This window comes from Miscanthus floridulus, chromosome 10, assembly GCF_019320115.1.
Source record: "Miscanthus floridulus cultivar M001 chromosome 10, ASM1932011v1, whole genome shotgun sequence".
Taxonomy (NCBI): Eukaryota; Viridiplantae; Streptophyta; class Magnoliopsida; order Poales; family Poaceae; genus Miscanthus; species Miscanthus floridulus.
Window position 1 is genome coordinate 33,337,151 of NC_089589.1, and position 18,764 is coordinate 33,355,914.

General features: G+C 41.7%; 1 protein-coding gene across 3 annotated transcripts in view; it reads right to left on the reverse strand.

The window, feature by feature from the left end:
* The window catches only part of LOC136486473 (SWI/SNF complex subunit SWI3C homolog), a 112,701-nt gene that overhangs the window by 2,190 nt on the left and 91,747 nt on the right, over window positions 1-18,764 (reverse strand). Inside the window, exons 2-6 of one of the 3 annotated variants that reach the window (XM_066483374.1) lie at window positions 3,451-3,481; window positions 2,798-3,358; window positions 2,141-2,706; window positions 524-878; window positions 329-402 (exon numbers count right to left, since the gene is read on the reverse strand). In XM_066483374.1, the coding sequence (XP_066339471.1) occupies window positions 329-402; window positions 524-878; window positions 2,141-2,706; window positions 2,798-3,358; window positions 3,451-3,478 (1,584 nt within the window). In that variant the 5' untranslated portion in view covers window positions 3,479-3,481. Of the gene's footprint in view, window positions 1-328; window positions 403-523; window positions 879-2,140; window positions 2,707-2,797; window positions 3,359-3,450; window positions 3,610-18,764 lie in introns of those variants that run through there. The other 2 variants (XM_066483375.1, XM_066483373.1) reach the window with 2 other exon arrangements.

Genomic DNA, 18,764 nt, shown 5'->3' on the forward strand with positions numbered 1-18,764 from the left:
GAAGCCAAAAATGTAACCTACACTACCGTTCTAAATTGAAAGAGCATCTACTCCAAGTAGCAATTTAGGCTTTTATTTCCAAAAAATTTCTGTTGATAAAACTTTAAACAAAAAAATGCTTAGTGAAACTTAAATATAAATGCAAATATAGATGTCATGTCAAAAGAGAATGTCAGGCAACCATTGGTGCTGCTGACTACCATAATAGCAAATTATACTTCTATTACGTCACCTAAGCTTGAATGGCAAATCCACTTTTCTCAGTTCAATAAATGGTGCACTGGTTCTCCAAACAAGAAAAAAAAAGAAGAAGGGCGGAGCTACTCACCAGTGACATGACCGGATTAGAAGAATTAATGAATGGAAGCTGATTTCCTTGTTGAATATTTTGAACTGGAGCTCCTAAGAACACACTCATCAATACTAAGCCATAACTTACAACAGGAACAAATTACCAAAAGCTAAACAGTAAATGGACAAAAAATGAATTCAGCTGATAGGGAAACTTAGTGATGTAAAACACCTGAAGTGCTGCCATTGGAATCTGAATGTTGATAACCATTGCTTTGTGGTCGAAATGGAATGGGTGCATTAGGTATCTCAACATTCTCTATCAAACCATCTTCCACTGGCAACCGAATAAAATGGTAAATACATTGTGCCTTTGATTTTGTTCCAACATGACCTGCAATGTCATCCCAGTTGTCATTGTACTTCTCAATGCCTTCCAACAGCAACAATGTTTCTTCATCAGTCCATTTATCACTATCATTTTCTGATCCATCATTATCCCCATTGACTCTCTGGAAATCTAAGCTAGAATGCCCAGTAATATATCTCGCATCATGGAAGCAATCAGAACATAGAAAAATATCTGCCTGCTCAACCAGTTAAAACACACTTGTTATTGCTAACGTTTGTCGCACAAAATAAAAACAGAGGAATCACAATAATACATTCAAATGGGTACAAACCCAATGGAGTTCAAAGAGTTATACTGCACAGCAAAAACAGATAGTCTCGCATCAAAATTGGACAACAACAACAACAACAACAACAACAACAAAGCCTTTAAGTCCCAAACAAGTTGGGGTAGGCTAGAGTTGAAACCCAGTAGAAGCAATCAAGGTTCAGGCACGTGAATAGCTGTTTTCCAAGCACTCCTATCTAAGGCTAAGTCTTTGGGTATATTCCATCCTTTCAAGTCTCCTTTTATTGCCTCTACCCAAGTCAACTTCGGTCTTCCTCTGCCTCTCTTCACGTTACTATCCTGGCTTAGGATTCCACTACGCACCGGTGCCTCTGGAGGTCTCCGTTGGACATGTCCAAACCATCTCGACCGGTGTTGGACAAGCTTTTCTTCAATTGGTGCTACCCCTAATCTATCACGTATATCATCGTTCCGAACTCGATCCCTTCTTGTATGACCGTAAATCCAACGCAACATACGCATTTCCGCGACACTTATCTGTTGAACATGTCGTCTTTTCATAGGCCAACATTCTGCACCATACAACATAGCAGGTCTAATCGCCGTCCTATAAAACTTACCTTTTAGCTTCTGTGGTACCCTTTTGTCACACAGGACACCAGATCGCATCAAAATTGGACACTTAATAATATTTGTAACTAAGGGTCTGTTTGCTTTATAGGGCCCTGAAGCCATGCCATAATTTTTTGAGGCACCAACCAAACAGCCCCTAAATGTTCTTTTCCCAAGTACAGTAGTCAATCAACTAGTAGAAACATCAAATTGTTAATACACGTTTTCAGCATGTGCTGCGTATCCAAGGTTTGACAAAAAATGTGAGTAAAGTAATAATAAGTAGGCAAAACCCCCAAACAAGAAATAATTAGGGTTTAATTTCAACAACAAATCTTAGTCTACCACAGTCAACCAAAACTTAAGCAATAACATGCTAAATTGTGAAGCAAGACTACCTCAGCAGCTTACTGTAATGTAGAATCAAAACCTTGGAGGAAGGTCCTATCTTTTAGCAGGAGTGAAATGAAAGTGCAACTTCCAAAATACAGATACAGATTCTCTACACAGAAGTGCAACTTCCAAAATACAGATACTGATTCTCTACACAAAACATTTAACATAAAACAGTAAAATGGATGTTACAAAGAAGCGCACCTCCTTTTGTGACCGGTAATGTAAACTTGGCAAAGGCTGTAAGCAATAACTGCAAGAGCTCTCAGACAAACGCTCCCTGATCTTTGCATCCAAGTCTGCAAATGCAGCATCAAAATCCACAGCCTCGGAGTTCGACGAAGATGGGGCCATCGAAGAAATGTCCTCCGCTGGGAGGCTACATTTTGGCCGGTCAAACAAAATTAGACCATCGATTGATTTCAACGGCGCTGTAAGCAGCTGCAGTTCCCCTGTAGGTTCCTCTCTTAGAAGCGAAGTTGCCATCCTCAGGCCACGGTGCACAGACCCAGCCGCAAGGTAATTGATGATGCCCCAAGTGTCCAAGAACCTAACAATCCTACTCAGATCATACAGTTCAGCTGTGCTCCCAACAAGCCCCTGGCACTCAGCAAAAGCAAGCCTCTTGCTTGGGTTCTCTAAGTATTTAGCAATGACTCTATTCCTTAACATGACATACTTCTCCGGAGTGTGCCCTGGAGACTTGCCTGTAAAGAAGTGTGGCACTACCTGCCTTTCCAGCCTATGAACTGTCCCCGGGGAGAACCAATCTACAAATTACAAACCAAAATACATAGGTTACTTAAATTAGCGCACTTTTCCAGCACAGCTCAGCGATCCGTGTTTACGCAGAGAGCAGACCTGAGTGCTTGGGCACGACATGGAGGCGACCCTGGAACTGCTTGGGCACTCCATGCCCCTCCATGAGGGGAGGCGGTGTGCACACATACAAGGACGGCTTGTTGGGGTCTGTCGCAAGGGATGGGTGGTCCGGAAGCACCCCGGACAGCACCTGCAGCTGCCCGTGCGAGATGTTCTCTAGCGCCGGCGGTGCCACAGCCAGGACATCGCCGGAACAAGCGGATCGCTCGGCCTCGAGCAGCGCGAGGACGGACGGATGCGGCCGGTTGACCACGCGGCGCTTGGCGGCGGGGAACGCAGAGATGGGCTCGGCCGAGGGCAGCACCTCCGCCTCGTGGAGGCCGAGCGCGGCGGGGTCCTCGGACGCCGCGGGGGCCTCGTCATCGTCGCCGGCTGCCCCGTCCCTGTCCCCCGCCGCGCCGTGGACGGCGGCGGCGTCCTCGTCGGCGGAGTCGGAGTCGGAGGAGTGGTCGGCGGCCGCCGCCGCGGCGGGCGAGGTGGAGGGCTTGGACGGGGACGCGTCGGGGTTGCGCTTCCGCTTGCGCCATTTGAGGCGCGAATCTGGGAGAGTTAGGGTTAACGAGGCGGAGGCGAGCGTTAGGTCCGGCGGTAGAGAGTTTAAAGGGTTTCGAGAGGGGGATGGACGCACGGACCTGAGGTCGACGAGGCCTTACGAGGCATCGTCGGCGGCGGCGACGACGGCGGCGGAGGTCGACGAGGCGAGCGGGAGTGACGGGGGAGTGAGACGAGACGAGACGAGACGCGGGCGTGGTCAGAACGAGTCGACGGGGAAGGAGGAGGGCAAGCACGTGCGAGGGAGGCTGCTCTGCTCCCAGCGACGGCTGGACATGGACCGGGCATCGCTGACGAAACACTGGTAACTCGCTAGGTCGCTTGTCAGTGGCCCGGCTCGAGTTAGGGCCGTTTGAATTTTTAATTAATGAGCCAACTTGCGGCAGCTCGGTTAATTAACGAGCTAGCTCATGAATCATTCGTGAGTTAAAACCAGCCAAGATAATTTACAAGATAACAACTATAATTGGCGTATATATCCCTCGGTCCAGTCCAATATAACTTTAAACAGTCCATATATCTCTCTGCTTATAGCCCAACACAATTAAACACTAAAACCATAAACCAATAGATCCAATGGCCCCATCCAGTCACCCCACCAGCCTACTCCACGGCATTATGTTCACGTGAGATGAGTCCAAAATTTATATGCATTTTGTTTATTCTATTTTAAATATGCACGTGATGTGTTTATTGCTAACTTACAGTTATAATCTCTATGTACTATGTTTTTGAGCTTTGGCTCACGAGCCAAACGAGCTAGCTCGAGCTCGCTAATGAGCCGAGCCGAACTAGTCTTCTAGTTCGTTTGTATAATAAGCCGTAACGAGCCGAGCCATAACGAGTCGAGCTATAACGAGCCGAGTCATAACGAGCCGAGCTGGCTCAATATCCAGCCCCATCGCCTAACCACTTCGTCGCACGCACCCAATGTTCCACTTCGTGGCCCAGTGGGCTTGATTGGTTAGAAATGGCCCATGTTCGCACGTGGGAGAAAACCGAAGCTGGCCCAAGTTCGGTATCCCAAACCTGTCCAAACTTCCCTTAAAAAAAACTGTCCAAACAACCTTGCACGATCATATGCTCCTGGTGTGTATGTAGGCCTACGACAACGACGAATGAGGAAGCAGTTGTATCCATCCAGGGCTTAATCGCAGACGTCGGTTCAGAAGTTTGAGAAGCCGCATGTCGACCGCCACTGATGATCCAATGAGTCTTCACATGTCATCACTATGATGTCCCATGAAGAACTACTAGGAAGTTAAACCACATGATGCATGTTATCAAATATACAATTAGAGCTTAAATTTTATTTTTTTGGAAATTTACTGTCCATGTCTCGATGGTTAAGCAAGAAATTGCTAGTGAGGGAACATTTTTTTTTGCAGTTTGCACGGTGGGTTGCATGGTAGTAATCCATGTTGCACTATATATGGGTTTGTCTTGGTTTGCATCCTCCATTTTATATTTGGCCCAACTTCACATTTTATGAGACCATGTAAGATTCAGACAATTCTAAGTAAGGGAAAAAAGGTAGAGCATAATTTTAGGAACAATAGGAAACTCGTTTCATTTTTCTCTAAGTATTCTTAAATGCATGTTTATTCAAAAAAATATTTGGATTTTCTTTGAAAACCTATTTCTACAATTTTTATAACGTTGTCGATTTTAGGTCACCGAAACGCTAGAGCTTGCCCTGAGGTCTGCACCTCCTCTAAGGCACAGTCTTATCAGTGCTTGGCATGGTTTGACCGCCAGCCCTGTGCAGAGCGGGGTTTCTTTGTATGCGAGCACGTTTATTCTCCGGTGATGCACTGGAGTGTCGCTCCAGACAAGGATGTTTTGCATGTGTCTGAGGCTTATGAGCACCAGAATTCTCCAATGGTACACCAGACTTTTGTGAGAATCTTTTAGCTACCCGTTTTCTTACCTTTGGGAGATGTCCAGTCGGACTGCCTTGGGGCCGGTTGGACCACCAGGTTTGAATCTCGTGGGAAGAAGAGGGATAACGACTAGTTTTGGTACTCTCTATATATAGAGGAGTGGTCGGCTGTGGAGCTTCTCTTGTCCACTTGGAAAAGTTGTATACACTACTACAGGATGGACTTGTTGTCCCGGGCGGTAACGGCCTTTAGTCTCGGTTACCGCGCCGGGACAACGATCCCGGAACTGAAGGTGGAACCTTCAATCCCGGATTATCGAGCCGGGACTAAAGAGGGACCTTTAGTCCCGGTTGGTGTGTTACCAACCGGGACTAAAGGCCCTCCAGCCGAGCATACGTGGCCGCACCCTTTAGTCCCGGTTGGTAACCCCAACCGGGACTAAAGGTTCATTTTCTTTTTCTTTTTTTTGTTTAATTTGTTTTCAGTTCAGTTACACATATTTGTTTAATATATAATATGTTTTTATGTACGTATTCTACGCTGCTAATATAAATAATTACATCTAATTCTCATCTCGAGCATTATTATATTCAAATAAAGTATGAAACTATATATATTATAGATATATATGTATATATACAACACTTTCATAATCTTGTTCTCGAAAATAACGATATCAATAAACATTTAATTTACATCATTAGTTCCTTAGGATCAAAGTAGAACTCGCCGTTGGGATTTAGCATATTTTCTAGAAGATATCCTGCTATTGACTCTTGAACTGCTTTCAGATGGTCTTTTTGCATGACCCTTCGTTTCAACCATTCAGTCTTGCATTTGAAATAAAAGGAAAAGTATTAATACATATATATATATTCATTTAAAAATAAATAAAAAATTGATATATACGTACTCTGAGGATATCTTTAGGAGTTCTTCTTATGTGTGTGATGATAAATTCACAAACGTAGTATCCACACAAGTTATTACCTAGTTGCTGCCGCAAACACCACTGTACGAGAAGAATATTACTCTCATCATCTCACACGTAAATTGAAGTACGATATAGTAATTAAACACATGGTGAAGTATATATAGTACAACTTACTGGTATTTCAACTACATTAAGTGGTGCCTTGCAATCCTTGCGGTGTTGCTGAATAAACTCTTTCCAAACCCTGTGCGACCAATAATGTACGATCGTTAATAAATTATGGCAAAGTCTATTCAATAATAGTTATGCGCGAGAGATCGAAATTATCCATGGATAATGTCTATCATATCTTGGTATAGTGCCCGCTCTTTTCTCAATGAGTCCAAGATTACTAACCGACTTGAGTTTAACTCAATGACAATGAGTATCAAGTGAAACCTGCATTGATTTATACACACACGTACATGCATATAAGTTGTATTGATATTACATAAAATGTGTAGACTACATTATTATTAACACTTACTCAAAGTTGTACGGGAAAAGTATTGTTGTCTTGTCGTGCTGCTTCACGAAGAACTTCATGATATTCGTCTGTGCTTCAGATACCCAGTGCTCCTTGACAATAATATCGGTTTTGAATACGATATAAGGATCAATGAAGCCAACACTGGTGTCTTGTATTCTTTGGAGCTCTGACATCTGTAATCTGTATATAAATATAAGTTACATGTGAGGATAATTATATACACGTACGCATGGAAGTGAGTTTATTAAATAAAAGTAAGAATCACTTACAAACAAAAGGAGCTAATGATTGATTTGTCCAGAGCGTCCAAGTGGTATAGTTGATGCAATTCTTCGAAACTAATATGTAAGATGTCATCGCTACGGAAGTAATGATGGTCTCTAAATCTGACAAAGATCCACTGCTCACCCCTGCCACACGCCTGCATGTACCACTTGTTGAGCAAGTACATTTGCGTACCCAATTCATTTAGAGCCGCAGGGTTGTACAGACTTTTGCCAAATTTATAAGTCTTCCAGGTATCAACTTCCAGGTTCTGGATCGGAGCTTTGCCCATCAATTGATCCAAGGTTAAACCAGTTTGTTCAAAAAAAAGCATTAAGGTCTTGAACCGACACTTCTCTAGAGTGTCTGGTCGATAGACTTCTATGTTGGAACCATATTCATTAGCAACAACAAGATTTTGCATTGGTTGCTTCTGTTGTCTGAGCTGTGGGACATCCTTCCCTGATGCTCTTTTCCTTTTCTTATGTGCATCATGTGACTTCACGAGGGAGCGGTCATAGTCTGATAGTGGCGGAGGCTTACGAACTTCAAGCATCTTTTTCTTGTGAGCTTCGACCTTCTGCCTCAGCTGATCTCGTGGTATGTAAAAGTACGACTTCTCCTTAAGCTTCGCTTGTCTCTGCTTTTGGATATCTATAAAAAAATCTTTCACTTTTTTGTCTTCTTCAGCTGCTATTTGCTCATCAGTCTTTTCAGGAAGTATTTCTTGAGAAATAACTCTTTTTTTGGGGTCTTCTTTGCCACCGGGACCTTAGACGTCTTTGTAGTGCGTTGCTGTGGAGGGGGCGGGGGCGGTGTTGGAGACCGGCATGGAGGCGATGAGGCCGGTGTTGGAGTCCGGCGTGGAGGCGTTGGAGATCGTTGTGGAGGCGGTGGGGCCGGTGTAGGAGTTGGAGGTCGTTGTGGAGGCAATGGGGCCGGTGTAGGAGTTGGAGATCGCCATGGGGATGAAGTCATCTCGCCCCCCACGACGCTGTGATGAGATGGGGAATGAATGATTGGGCTAGGCTGGGGGGAGACCCTGCTACAAAAACAAGTTGTGGGTCAATTATTTTTGAAGCCAATATAAAATTAATGGAAAATAATATCTCATTCACTTTCATTCGTACCTAGGGTGAGGTAGGGGAAGCGGTGGCACCCTAGGAATGATGATGAAGCGTTTGCGCCATTGAATAAATGTCTTCTCTACTTCTCCTAGTGTCTTCTCCCCATCACCGCCTTCAATGTCAAGAGGAACATTGCTGTAACCTTTGAGCACTCTATCGACCGAGACGCTAGCATATCCAGGTTGAATAACTGACCCATGGATTCTTGGTGTCTTCGTTCGGTCTATTGGAGATACAACCCCAACAGCCACCATGATTGATGCATTATTACCATATGGAATGTGCAGCTCACATGTTGTTAGAGGCTCGGTAATGTCATCAACAGGGAAGCGCAACCCAGCGTCACCTTGAATAACTGGCAGCTCCGTGGAAGCACAACTGCTTTTCATCTGACCAACGGGGCTAATGGTGACTCCCGGCGTTGATTGCGATTGCATTTGACTCATTGCTAGCTGCACTTGCCTCTTGATCTCCTCCTGCATTCTTGCCTCAAGAGATTTTTCTCGTTCACGTGATTCAAGCAATGCTTGTCGTGACTCATTAACAAATTGCTCCAATACACGGATTTGGTCTGCCTCCTCATCCTTCTTTCTCTGGCGGCTTCTGTAGGTATCCTTGTCTGCTGGGAATGCTTGTAGCCACAGAACCGCCCCATAGCCTCTTGTTCGACCACCGTGTTCGGGATTCTCTAGGGCATATGTCAATTCATCCTTTTCTCTGTTGGGCTTAAAAACACCACTATCAGCTTCTTCCCTAGCATGAGCTAGTCTCTGTGTTGCTCTCTCAATTTTTGGCAGAAAATTAGCTTGCCAGTGTTTGGGTCTAGGCTTCCCCCATGAGCGTAGAACCAATTCTTCACGTGTTGAGGCCAGTTCTTCTCTATTGTTTCCGGTATGATTCCCTTGGCAGTAATCTCTGCTTCTAGGTTCTGCCACTTGGGAATAGCACTCCTATAACCACCTGATCCAATGCGATGATGGTATTGCTTCTGTCGGGCATTCTGCTGATTCCTCATCACACGTTCCTCACTCTCTTGAGATGTCTTGTATTGTACGAAGTCATCCCAATAGGACTCCAACTTGACAAATGCCTTAACATTGAAATTCAGCGTTTCATTCTTCAAGATAAACTTTTTATACAATGTCTTCGTCCAACTCTAGAATAATGTTGCCATCTTCTTCATTGTCCAATCCCTCACTAGCTCCTTCAAAGCATCATCTGCTTGTAATGTGAAATGCTGAGTGATATCTCTCCAAGCTAGGTTCTTGTCACGATCAGATACAAAACTAACATTAGGAGCGGATATCTTCTGCTTCCATTCATGAGCACTAACTGGGATCCTATCCCTTACAATGAACCCACATTGATTGACATATGTCTGAGCATGTGGTCCCAATGGTTTGCCGGTGTCGGTGTCGAATTCTGATATTATGAAACGGCCCTCTAATGGCTTTTTTGGCCCTCGGACTTTCCTACTCTTGTCGGTGGTTGAAGTAGATCTAGAGACCGGCTATATGAGTAGAAACACAACGATTAACAACAAATATACGTACGCATGCATCTATAAGAGATGATAGATAATTGAATATACCTCGCCAGTATTTTCTTGCGCGACAATTTATTGATCTTCAACCACCGGGATATTCAGGATATCCTCATAATCAGCAAAGTACTGACTCGTGTCATCTACATCCGCATTGCCGGCGTTCATAATATCCGCCATTATGTCATCATTCAAGTTATCATCCGGAGCAGCCATTTGTATCTTCAAGATAACACATAGATAGAATTACTATGGCACATAACATAAGTACATGTGATAACACATATAGAATTACTAAATCCAATTAAATATAATAACACATAATATTTCATAAGGATAAACAATAATAAGGTATAGGCTTTGGAATCGAATCAAAAACACTTTCGATCTAAAAACATGGAAATAAGTACATGTATATATACACATAGAATGATACAATTTTCTCTCTCTCTCTCTCAACACATAGAATACGTGCATATGTATATATCTCTAGATATGCATGTGATAACACATAGAATGTCTCTCTAGATACAATTTTCTCTCTCTCTCAACACATGGAAATAATTAAGTGCATGTATATATACACATAGAAATAATTAAGTACATATATATGTATACATATAGAATCTCTAGATAGAATTAATTACTAAATCTAATTAAACCTAACATATATACATAGATAGAATTACTAAATCAAAATTAAATCTAACACATATATAGAGAGAGATAGAATAATAATTACTAAACATATAAAAAACTATAATAAAAAACTATCTAAAAAAACTATCTAAATAAAGTACTAATTAAATTTTAATACATTTAAATCTAATTAACATATATAAAAAACTATCTAAAAAACTAAGAATAAACTACTAATTAAATTTTAATATATTTTAATCTAACATATATATCAGACACTACCTAAAAAAACTATCTAAAAAAGTATCTAAAAAAATATGGCCGAGTGCTATAGCTAGCAGGGCTAGGGGCGGATGGCCATGGCGCGGGCGTGCTGGCCGGTCACGGGGCCGAGCTGAGCCGCGCAAGGACGACGTACGGCGGAGACGATCTCGACGGCTGCCGGGCGGGGCTCGACGACGAGGCCGGGCGGGGGTAGACGACGACGGCGGCGCGGCAGAGCTCGACGCGGCCGGGCGCGGCAGAGACGAGATCGACGTTGTAGATCGAAAAGTAGAAGATGAACAGAGGAACCGTTCGATATATATAGGCCGGGACCCTTTAGTCCCGGCTGGTAACACCAACCAGGACTAAAGATCCTTTAGTCCCGGCTGGTAAGCCGAACCGGGACTAAAGGTCCAACCCATAAGCCGAGCCGGGACTAAAGGATCTTTAGTCCCGGTTGGTGTTACCAGCCGGGACTAAAGGTATTTTTGGGCGGGCAAGTCCGCCCAACCCTTTAGTCCCGGCTCGGCTTACCAGCCGGGACTAAAGGATCTTTAGTCCCGTTTTCTGGCCTGGGCCGGGACTGAAGGCCTAAAAATTTTAGCAGCCCGCCAAAGTAATTGGAAATGCTTGGGATTTTGATTTTGTTCTCCTTGTTTAATACTAATTAATTCTATAGCAACTTCAATACATTGCAATATTTATTTTAAAAAATACTATTGATTAAATAATTATTTATTGTAAATAGGAAAATTTTGTAACCTAAAGTTTTTAATTTCTTTTATGAATATAGAATATAAATGTTACTAATACTAAGTATTTTGTTAATGCAAAAATATATTTGTAACTTAAAATTAATAAAACTAATATTATTCGATAGGAAATTTATTGTCACATTATTGTAACGTCAATGTTTCAATTTTTTCTCGGTTTTTTGACCAAAATGACAGGAAATTTTTGTTGAACCTATAAAAATAAAGAAAATATAGTATTTTTGTTCTACAACTTTTTCAAATGAAAAAATATCCTATATAAGGATTGTAGATCTTGATGAGTTGAACAAACTTAATATTCAAAACTTTTCAATTTGAGACAATCTAGGGTTCCGAAAACTAGTTTGTAGGCGTCGAAATTTAAAAATCACAAATTTAAATCATCTAAACTTTCTCAAATGGAAAGTTGACCAAAACAACAATTGTATATCTTGATGAGCTGAACAAACTTGGTATTCAAAACTTTTCAATTTGAGACAATCTAGGGTTCCGAAAACTAGTTTGTAGGCGTCAAAATTTAAAAATCACAAATTTGAACCATCCAAACTATCTCAAATGGAAAGTTGACCAAAACAACAATTGTAGATCTTGATGATTTTAACAAACTTGGTATTCAAATCTTTTCAATTTGAAGTCATTTAGAGTCCATAATACTAGAGTCAAAGTGTTGTTTTTTCATTTGACCAAATTTGAGTTGGTCAAACTTGCTCAAATGAGATACCAAATGACCTCAGATGAAAAATCTCTGAATACCAAGTTTGATCATCTCAGCAAGATCTACAATTGTTACATAGCTCATTTTCCCATTTGAGAAAGTTTTATCAAACACTAGTCACAAATTCTTGAATCTCATATAGACTTTCTAAAACTATGTCATACTTGTGAAATTTGAACTACATTTTGTTCAAACTTTCTCAAATGAAAAAATGGCCTATATAAGGATTGTAGATCTTGATGAGCTGAACAAACTTGGTATTCAAAACTTTTCAATTTGAGACAATCTAAGGTTCTGAAAACTAGTTTGTAGGCATCGAAATTTAAAAATCACAAATTTGAACCGTCCAAACTATCTCAAATGGAAAGTTGACCAAAACAACAATTGTATATCTTGATGATTTTAACAAACTTGGTATTCAAAATTTTTCAATTTGAAGTCATTTAGAGTCCATAATACAAGAGTGAAAGTGTTGTTTTTTCATTTGACCAAATTTGACTTGGTCAAACTTGCTCAAATGAGACACTAAATGACCTCAGATGAAAAATCTCTGAATACCAAGTTTGATCATCTCAGCAAGATCTACAATTGTTACATAGCTTATTTTCCCATTTGAGAAAGTTTTATCAAACACTAGTCATAAATTTTTGAATCTCATATAGACTTTCTAAAACTATGTCACAACAGTGCATCGTTGTATCATGTGGGCACAACAGTGAATTTCTTCTTGACGTATGACCCTTGGTTATGATCTTGTCGTAACCATGGAGTGTCTTCATCATTTAACATGATGCTTGGATCTTTCTTCACTATGAAGGGTGGAATTCGGACATTTCTTTCATAATCTTCTGACATGTCTAACTTGTCTTTAATTCCCACTATATTTATTTTCCCAGAAAGAACTATGTGGCGCTTTAGCTCATTGATCATTGAGTTGATGTCTTTGTTTTTTCCTCTCTTTGATTTTGTAGACATGTCTTTCACATAGAACATCTGACTCACATCGGCAGCAAGGACGAATGGTTCGTCTTTGTACCCAATATTGTTGAGGTCCACTGTTGTCATTCCATGCTCTTTGTCGACTGTTACCCCTCCTCCGGTCAGCTTCACCCATTGGCACCGGAACAAAATGACTTTAAAATTAGGTGCGTAGTCTAGTTCCCATATATCTTCTATGCGGCCATAATATGTTTGTATATTCCCATTTGGATCTGTGCCATCTATGCGAACACCACTATTTTGATTGGTGCTCCTTTTATCTTGGGCAACTGTGTAAAATGTATTCCCATTTATCTCGTACCCTTGGTACGTGAGGATATGCCATGATGGTTGCCTAGCCAACAAATACAGTTACTCATCAATATTGTCATCGCCTTGGCATTCTTTTCGCAACCAACCACTGAAACTTTCCATGTGCTGACGCCTAATCCAAGCTTCAGTCTTCCCTAGAAACTTGGATCGTAAGAACTCCTTATGTATCTCGATGTACGGATGCACCAATGACGAGTTCTGAAGAACTATGTAGTGTGCTTTATTGAAATAATCGTCTTCCATGCCAATATATGTTTTCTTCCCTAAAGTTCCTTTACCACTGAGTCTCCCCTCGTGTCGCGATTCGGGAACGCCAATCGGGGAAAGGTCAGGAATAAAGTCAACAGAAAACTCAATGACCTCCTTTGTTCCATAGCCCTGGGTGATGTTTCCTTCAGGCTTAGAACGGACTTTCACATATTTCTTCAAGACTCCCATAAACCTCTCGAAGGGGAACATGTTATGTAAGAACACAGGTCCAAGAATACTAATCTCCTTCACCAAATGAACTAGGAGGTGTGTCATGATATTAAAGAAGGATGGAGGGAACACCAACTCAATGCTGACAAGACATTGAACCACATCATTCTGTAGAGTAGCTAGTTCCACTAAATTGATTACCTTCTGAGAAATTGCATTGAGGAATGCACATAGCTTCACGGTGGCTAGACGTACATGTGGAGGTAGAATTCCTATTAAAGCAACTAGAAGCAATTGCGTCATAAGCACGTGGCAGTCGTGGGACTTTAAGTTTAGGAATTTCTTCTCTGGCACATTTATTATACCCTTTATATTGGAGGAGAATCCCGATGGTACCTTAATGCTGCTTAGACATTCGAACATGCTCTCCCTCTCTTCTTTGCTAAGCGTGTAGCTAGCAGGACTTAAGTAATGACGTCCATCATCTGTCTTCTCTGGATGAAGGTTGTCTCGTTCTTTCATGCCCTGCAAGTCCTGGCGTGCTTCAAGTAAATCTTTTGGCTTCCCGTACACACCCATGAATCATAATAGGTTCACACAAAGATTCTTTGTCAGGTGCATCACGTCGATTGCGTTGTGGACCTCTAGGACTTGCCAATAGGGTAGCTCCCAAAAGATGGACTTCTTCTTCCACATGGGTGCGTGTCCCTTAGCATCTTTGGGAACAGATTCGCTGTCTTGTCCCTTTCCAAATACTACTTTCATATCCTTGACCATTGCGAGTACATCTTCCCCGGTTCGGTTATGAGGCTTCTTCCGGTGGTCTGGCTTACCTTTAAAATGCTTACCTTTCTTTCTTACTTGGTGATTCAAAGGAAGGAATTGACGATGGCCAAGGTACACGACCTTTCGACATCTTTTCAAATATATACTGTCAATGTCATCAAAACAATATGTGCATGCATTATATCCTTTGTTTGTCTGACCTGAAAGATTACTTAAAGCAGGCCAATCATTGATTGTTACGAACAACATTGCTCGTAGGTCAAAGTGTTCTTGTTTGTACTCATCCCAGACACGTACACCTGGTTTGTTCCATAAAACTAGAAGTTCTTCAACTAATGGCTATAGATAGACATTAATGTCGTTGCCAGGTTGCCTCGGACCTTGGATGAGGATCGACATCATAATGAACTTCCGCTTCATGCATAACCATGGAGGAAGGTTGTAGATACATAGAGTAACTGGCCAAGTGCTATGACTAGTGCTCTGCTCCCCAAAAGGATTCATACCATCTGTACTTAAGGCGAACCTTAAGTTTCTAGCCTCATTTGCAAACTCTGGAAATTCCCTGTCTATCGCTCTCCACTGGGACACATCAGCTGGGTGTCTCAGCATATTGTCTACCTTACGGTCTTCTTTATGCCACCGCAACAACTTTGCATGGTCTTTATTTATGAACAAACGTTTTAAGCATGGTATTATAGGAGCATACCACATAACCTTGGCAGGGATTTTCTTTCTAGGACGTTGTTCACCCTCGACGTCACTAGGATCATCGCGCCTGATCTTATACCGCGCTGCTTTACATACTGGGCATTCATCCAAATTCTCGTATTCATTGCCATGGTAGAGGATGCAGTCATTAGGACATGCATGTATCTTCTAGATTTTTAATCCCAAAGGGCAGACAACCTTTTTTGCTTCGTACGTAGTGGTGGGCAATTCATTTGGCTTCGGAAGCATCTTCTTTATGAGGTTCAATAAATTCCCAAATGCCTTGTCGGATACACCATTCTTTGTCTTCCACTATAGCAATTCCAGTGTTGTACCCAACTTTTTTTGCCCCTCTTCGGCCGTCGGGTATAGCAACTTCCTATGATCCTCAAGCATGCGCTCGAACTTAACTTTCTCTTTTTCACTTTCGCATTCTTGTTGTGCATCACGAATGGCATCACCAAGAGCATCACCGAGATCATCTTCTGCCGCTACCTCTTCTTCATCTCCCCCATTGTAGTATCATCAAAGGCACCATACTGAGCAATAATGTCATCAATGTCTAAATCTTCTCCTTCACCTTCTTCCATCATGACCCCGCTTTTCTCCATGCTTAGTCCAACATATATAGTTTGACATGAAACCTGACTTAAGCAAATGTGAATGAAGACTCATTGAGCTTGAATATTCCTTTAAATTCTTACATATGGCACATGGACAGCACATGAAACCATCCCGCTTATTTGCCTCGGCCACACCTAAGAAATAGTGCACGCCCTCAATAAAGTCTTGGGAGCGGCGATCGGCATTGTACATCCAATGGCGTGACATAATCTGCATTACACGACAAATTATGAAAACCTTGAACATAATTAAGTATTTTATTACACAACATAGATGACACACACACGGTTGATTAATTAACTAAGCCTGGCTACAACGTAAGAAATCCCAACTATCACTAAACAAACTAAAACTACAATGCACTTCAGTAACATAATTATTTCGTGACCGTATGCAACTAAAATAGACAAATCATTCTTCTGTTGAATATCAATAAGCTTCTCCTGCTGGCTCACTGCCTCATCATCAGCAGCCGCTACCTCAAGCGCACCCGAATTCTGCACGTATGTAGCATAATCTTCCTCCCAGTACCAACCATCGCATCCATTACCCTCCCACTGAAATTAGAGCCAAAAAATATTTAGTCAAAAATATTCAAGAAAAGTAGGTCAATTAGCCATAATAATCAAATGCGTAAGAAACTCACATCGCGATCCGGGCACTTGTAGAAAACACGACCCTTGTTGGGTCCCTGTCTCTTGACTCAGTACTCCATCACAATCGTCTGCTTACACTTGCCGCAGATAATGAGAGGGAGTTCTGGCCTCAGTCGTTTCGCAACCGAACGAGAGGCCGAGGATCCAGTACCAGTTGTCATCTACTTTCTATACTTATTTTTGCAAAGTAGTGTAAATTTCACATTTTCTAAAATAATATATTTAAACAAAACTAAAATTATTTATTTATCTAACTAAACCATGAAATATGTACTATGTATAATAGTAAAATACCAAACTATCAAGTGATTTTACTATTGTAAATCATCATGTGATTTTGAGCTAAAAATGACATAGAAATCACATAGCTCAAAAACATGTTTCAATAAATAACCATCCGTACTAGTTGACCTTGCTTACGTGATCATCTCGGCGAGCATTTCTCCACCGGACGGCACCGTACTTGGCCAAGGAAGAGCTCAGATTCTACGAGGAAGGGAACACGGTCTTCCACGACCGTTGCCGTTCTCCCTCGTAGAATCAAAGCTCCTCCTTGACGTCTGTTATCGCTCGGCAGAGAACATGCTCGCCGAGATGAACACGGTCCGCAAGTTCAACTAGTATGGATTTTCTATAATTTTCTAAGTTTTTCATTTCATGGAAAATTTAATTCTAAAAAATAAAAGGCACGATTTCTAAGTATTTCATTTCATGGAAAAAATAATTCTAAGTGACCTGCTCGATATCGGCGAGCTCGTGGGCGTTTAGGTTGCTAAGGATAGTAACATTTGTAGATGACATTTGTAGGTCTGAAGTTATCAAATATCCATCAAATTATAGCTCAAAAACATGTTTCAATAAATAACCATCCGTACTAGTTGACCTTGCTTACGTGATCATCTCGGCGAGCATTTCTCCACCGGACGGCACCGTACTTGGCCAAGGAAGAGCTCCGATTCTACGAGGAAGGGAACACGGTCTTCCACGACCGTTGCCGCTCTCCCTCGTAAAATCAAAGCTCCTCCTTGACGTCCGTTACCGCTCGGCAGAGAACATGCTCGCCGAGCTGAACACGGTCCGCAAGTTCAACTAGTACGGATTTTCTACAATTTTCTAACTATTTTCTAAGTTTTTCATTTCATGGAAAAATTAATTCTAAGATCACGTAAGCCGCCGGGGACGAGGATGGCGCGTGCTCCAGCGAGGACGAGCGAGGCGTGATTTTGATGAACTAATTTAACTTTTGTTTATCCAAACATATATGCAAATCATCATGTGATTTTGAGCTAAAAATGACATATAAAATCATAATAAAGTCCAACATATAAAGTTACACATGCATCTACATCGCAAAATGAGATAAGCTACTGATAAAACATAAGAGGATTAAGTTTGTTACCTCCAAAATCGAAGAGCAACACCAATGGAGGGGGAGAGAGCAAGAACAACAGCAAGCTGAAGAACAGAGGCAGTGAGTTTGAATGGAACATCGTTCTAAAGTCCCGGGGGCAAAAAATGCCGAGGCTAATGCTAATTTGGGACATCGTTCTAAAGTCTGTTGTCTAGTAGTGATAGTTGGTGAGAGCTCTATTTCTACTCCTCCGCAAGAGTGCAACATTTGGACAGTGGAGAGATCGATTGAGTGGCATTAGATAGTTGATTTGCAAGCGGGTTTGCTTGTCACTCTTGGGCATTAGATAGTTGATTTGCAAGCGGGTTTGCTTGTCACTCTTGGAGCTTGCTGACTCCTAGACAACTTACGCCCTGTTCGCTTGGCTTATAAGCCGTACTTTTTCAGCTAACGAACAATATTTTTCTCTCACAACAAATCAGTCAACAGTACTTTCAGCCATGGCTTATCAGCCAAGCGAACAGGGCATTAGAGGTTGTGGCTCTATGGAAGCACCGTGTGGTGATTGTGTAGTTGCTTCGAAAATTGCTTTTGAAAGTGCATCCAAGTCCCCTAGTGGGTTTTGGTGGTCAGATGACAAAACAATTAAAGAACTAATTAGTTTGGTGAGTGCTTGAATAGGTTCCATTGCTAATGAGCATATCCAACTCAAGTCATGTACTACATGAAGAAGAAGCAAGCATGATTGATAAGGAAAAAAGAGAAAGAGAAGAATATAGTTTGATCTCAATAGTGGCTTTGCTTTGCATGGACAAGAAGAGATTGATAAGTTAATTGGTATTGATCAAGTATCGAAGAATGAGT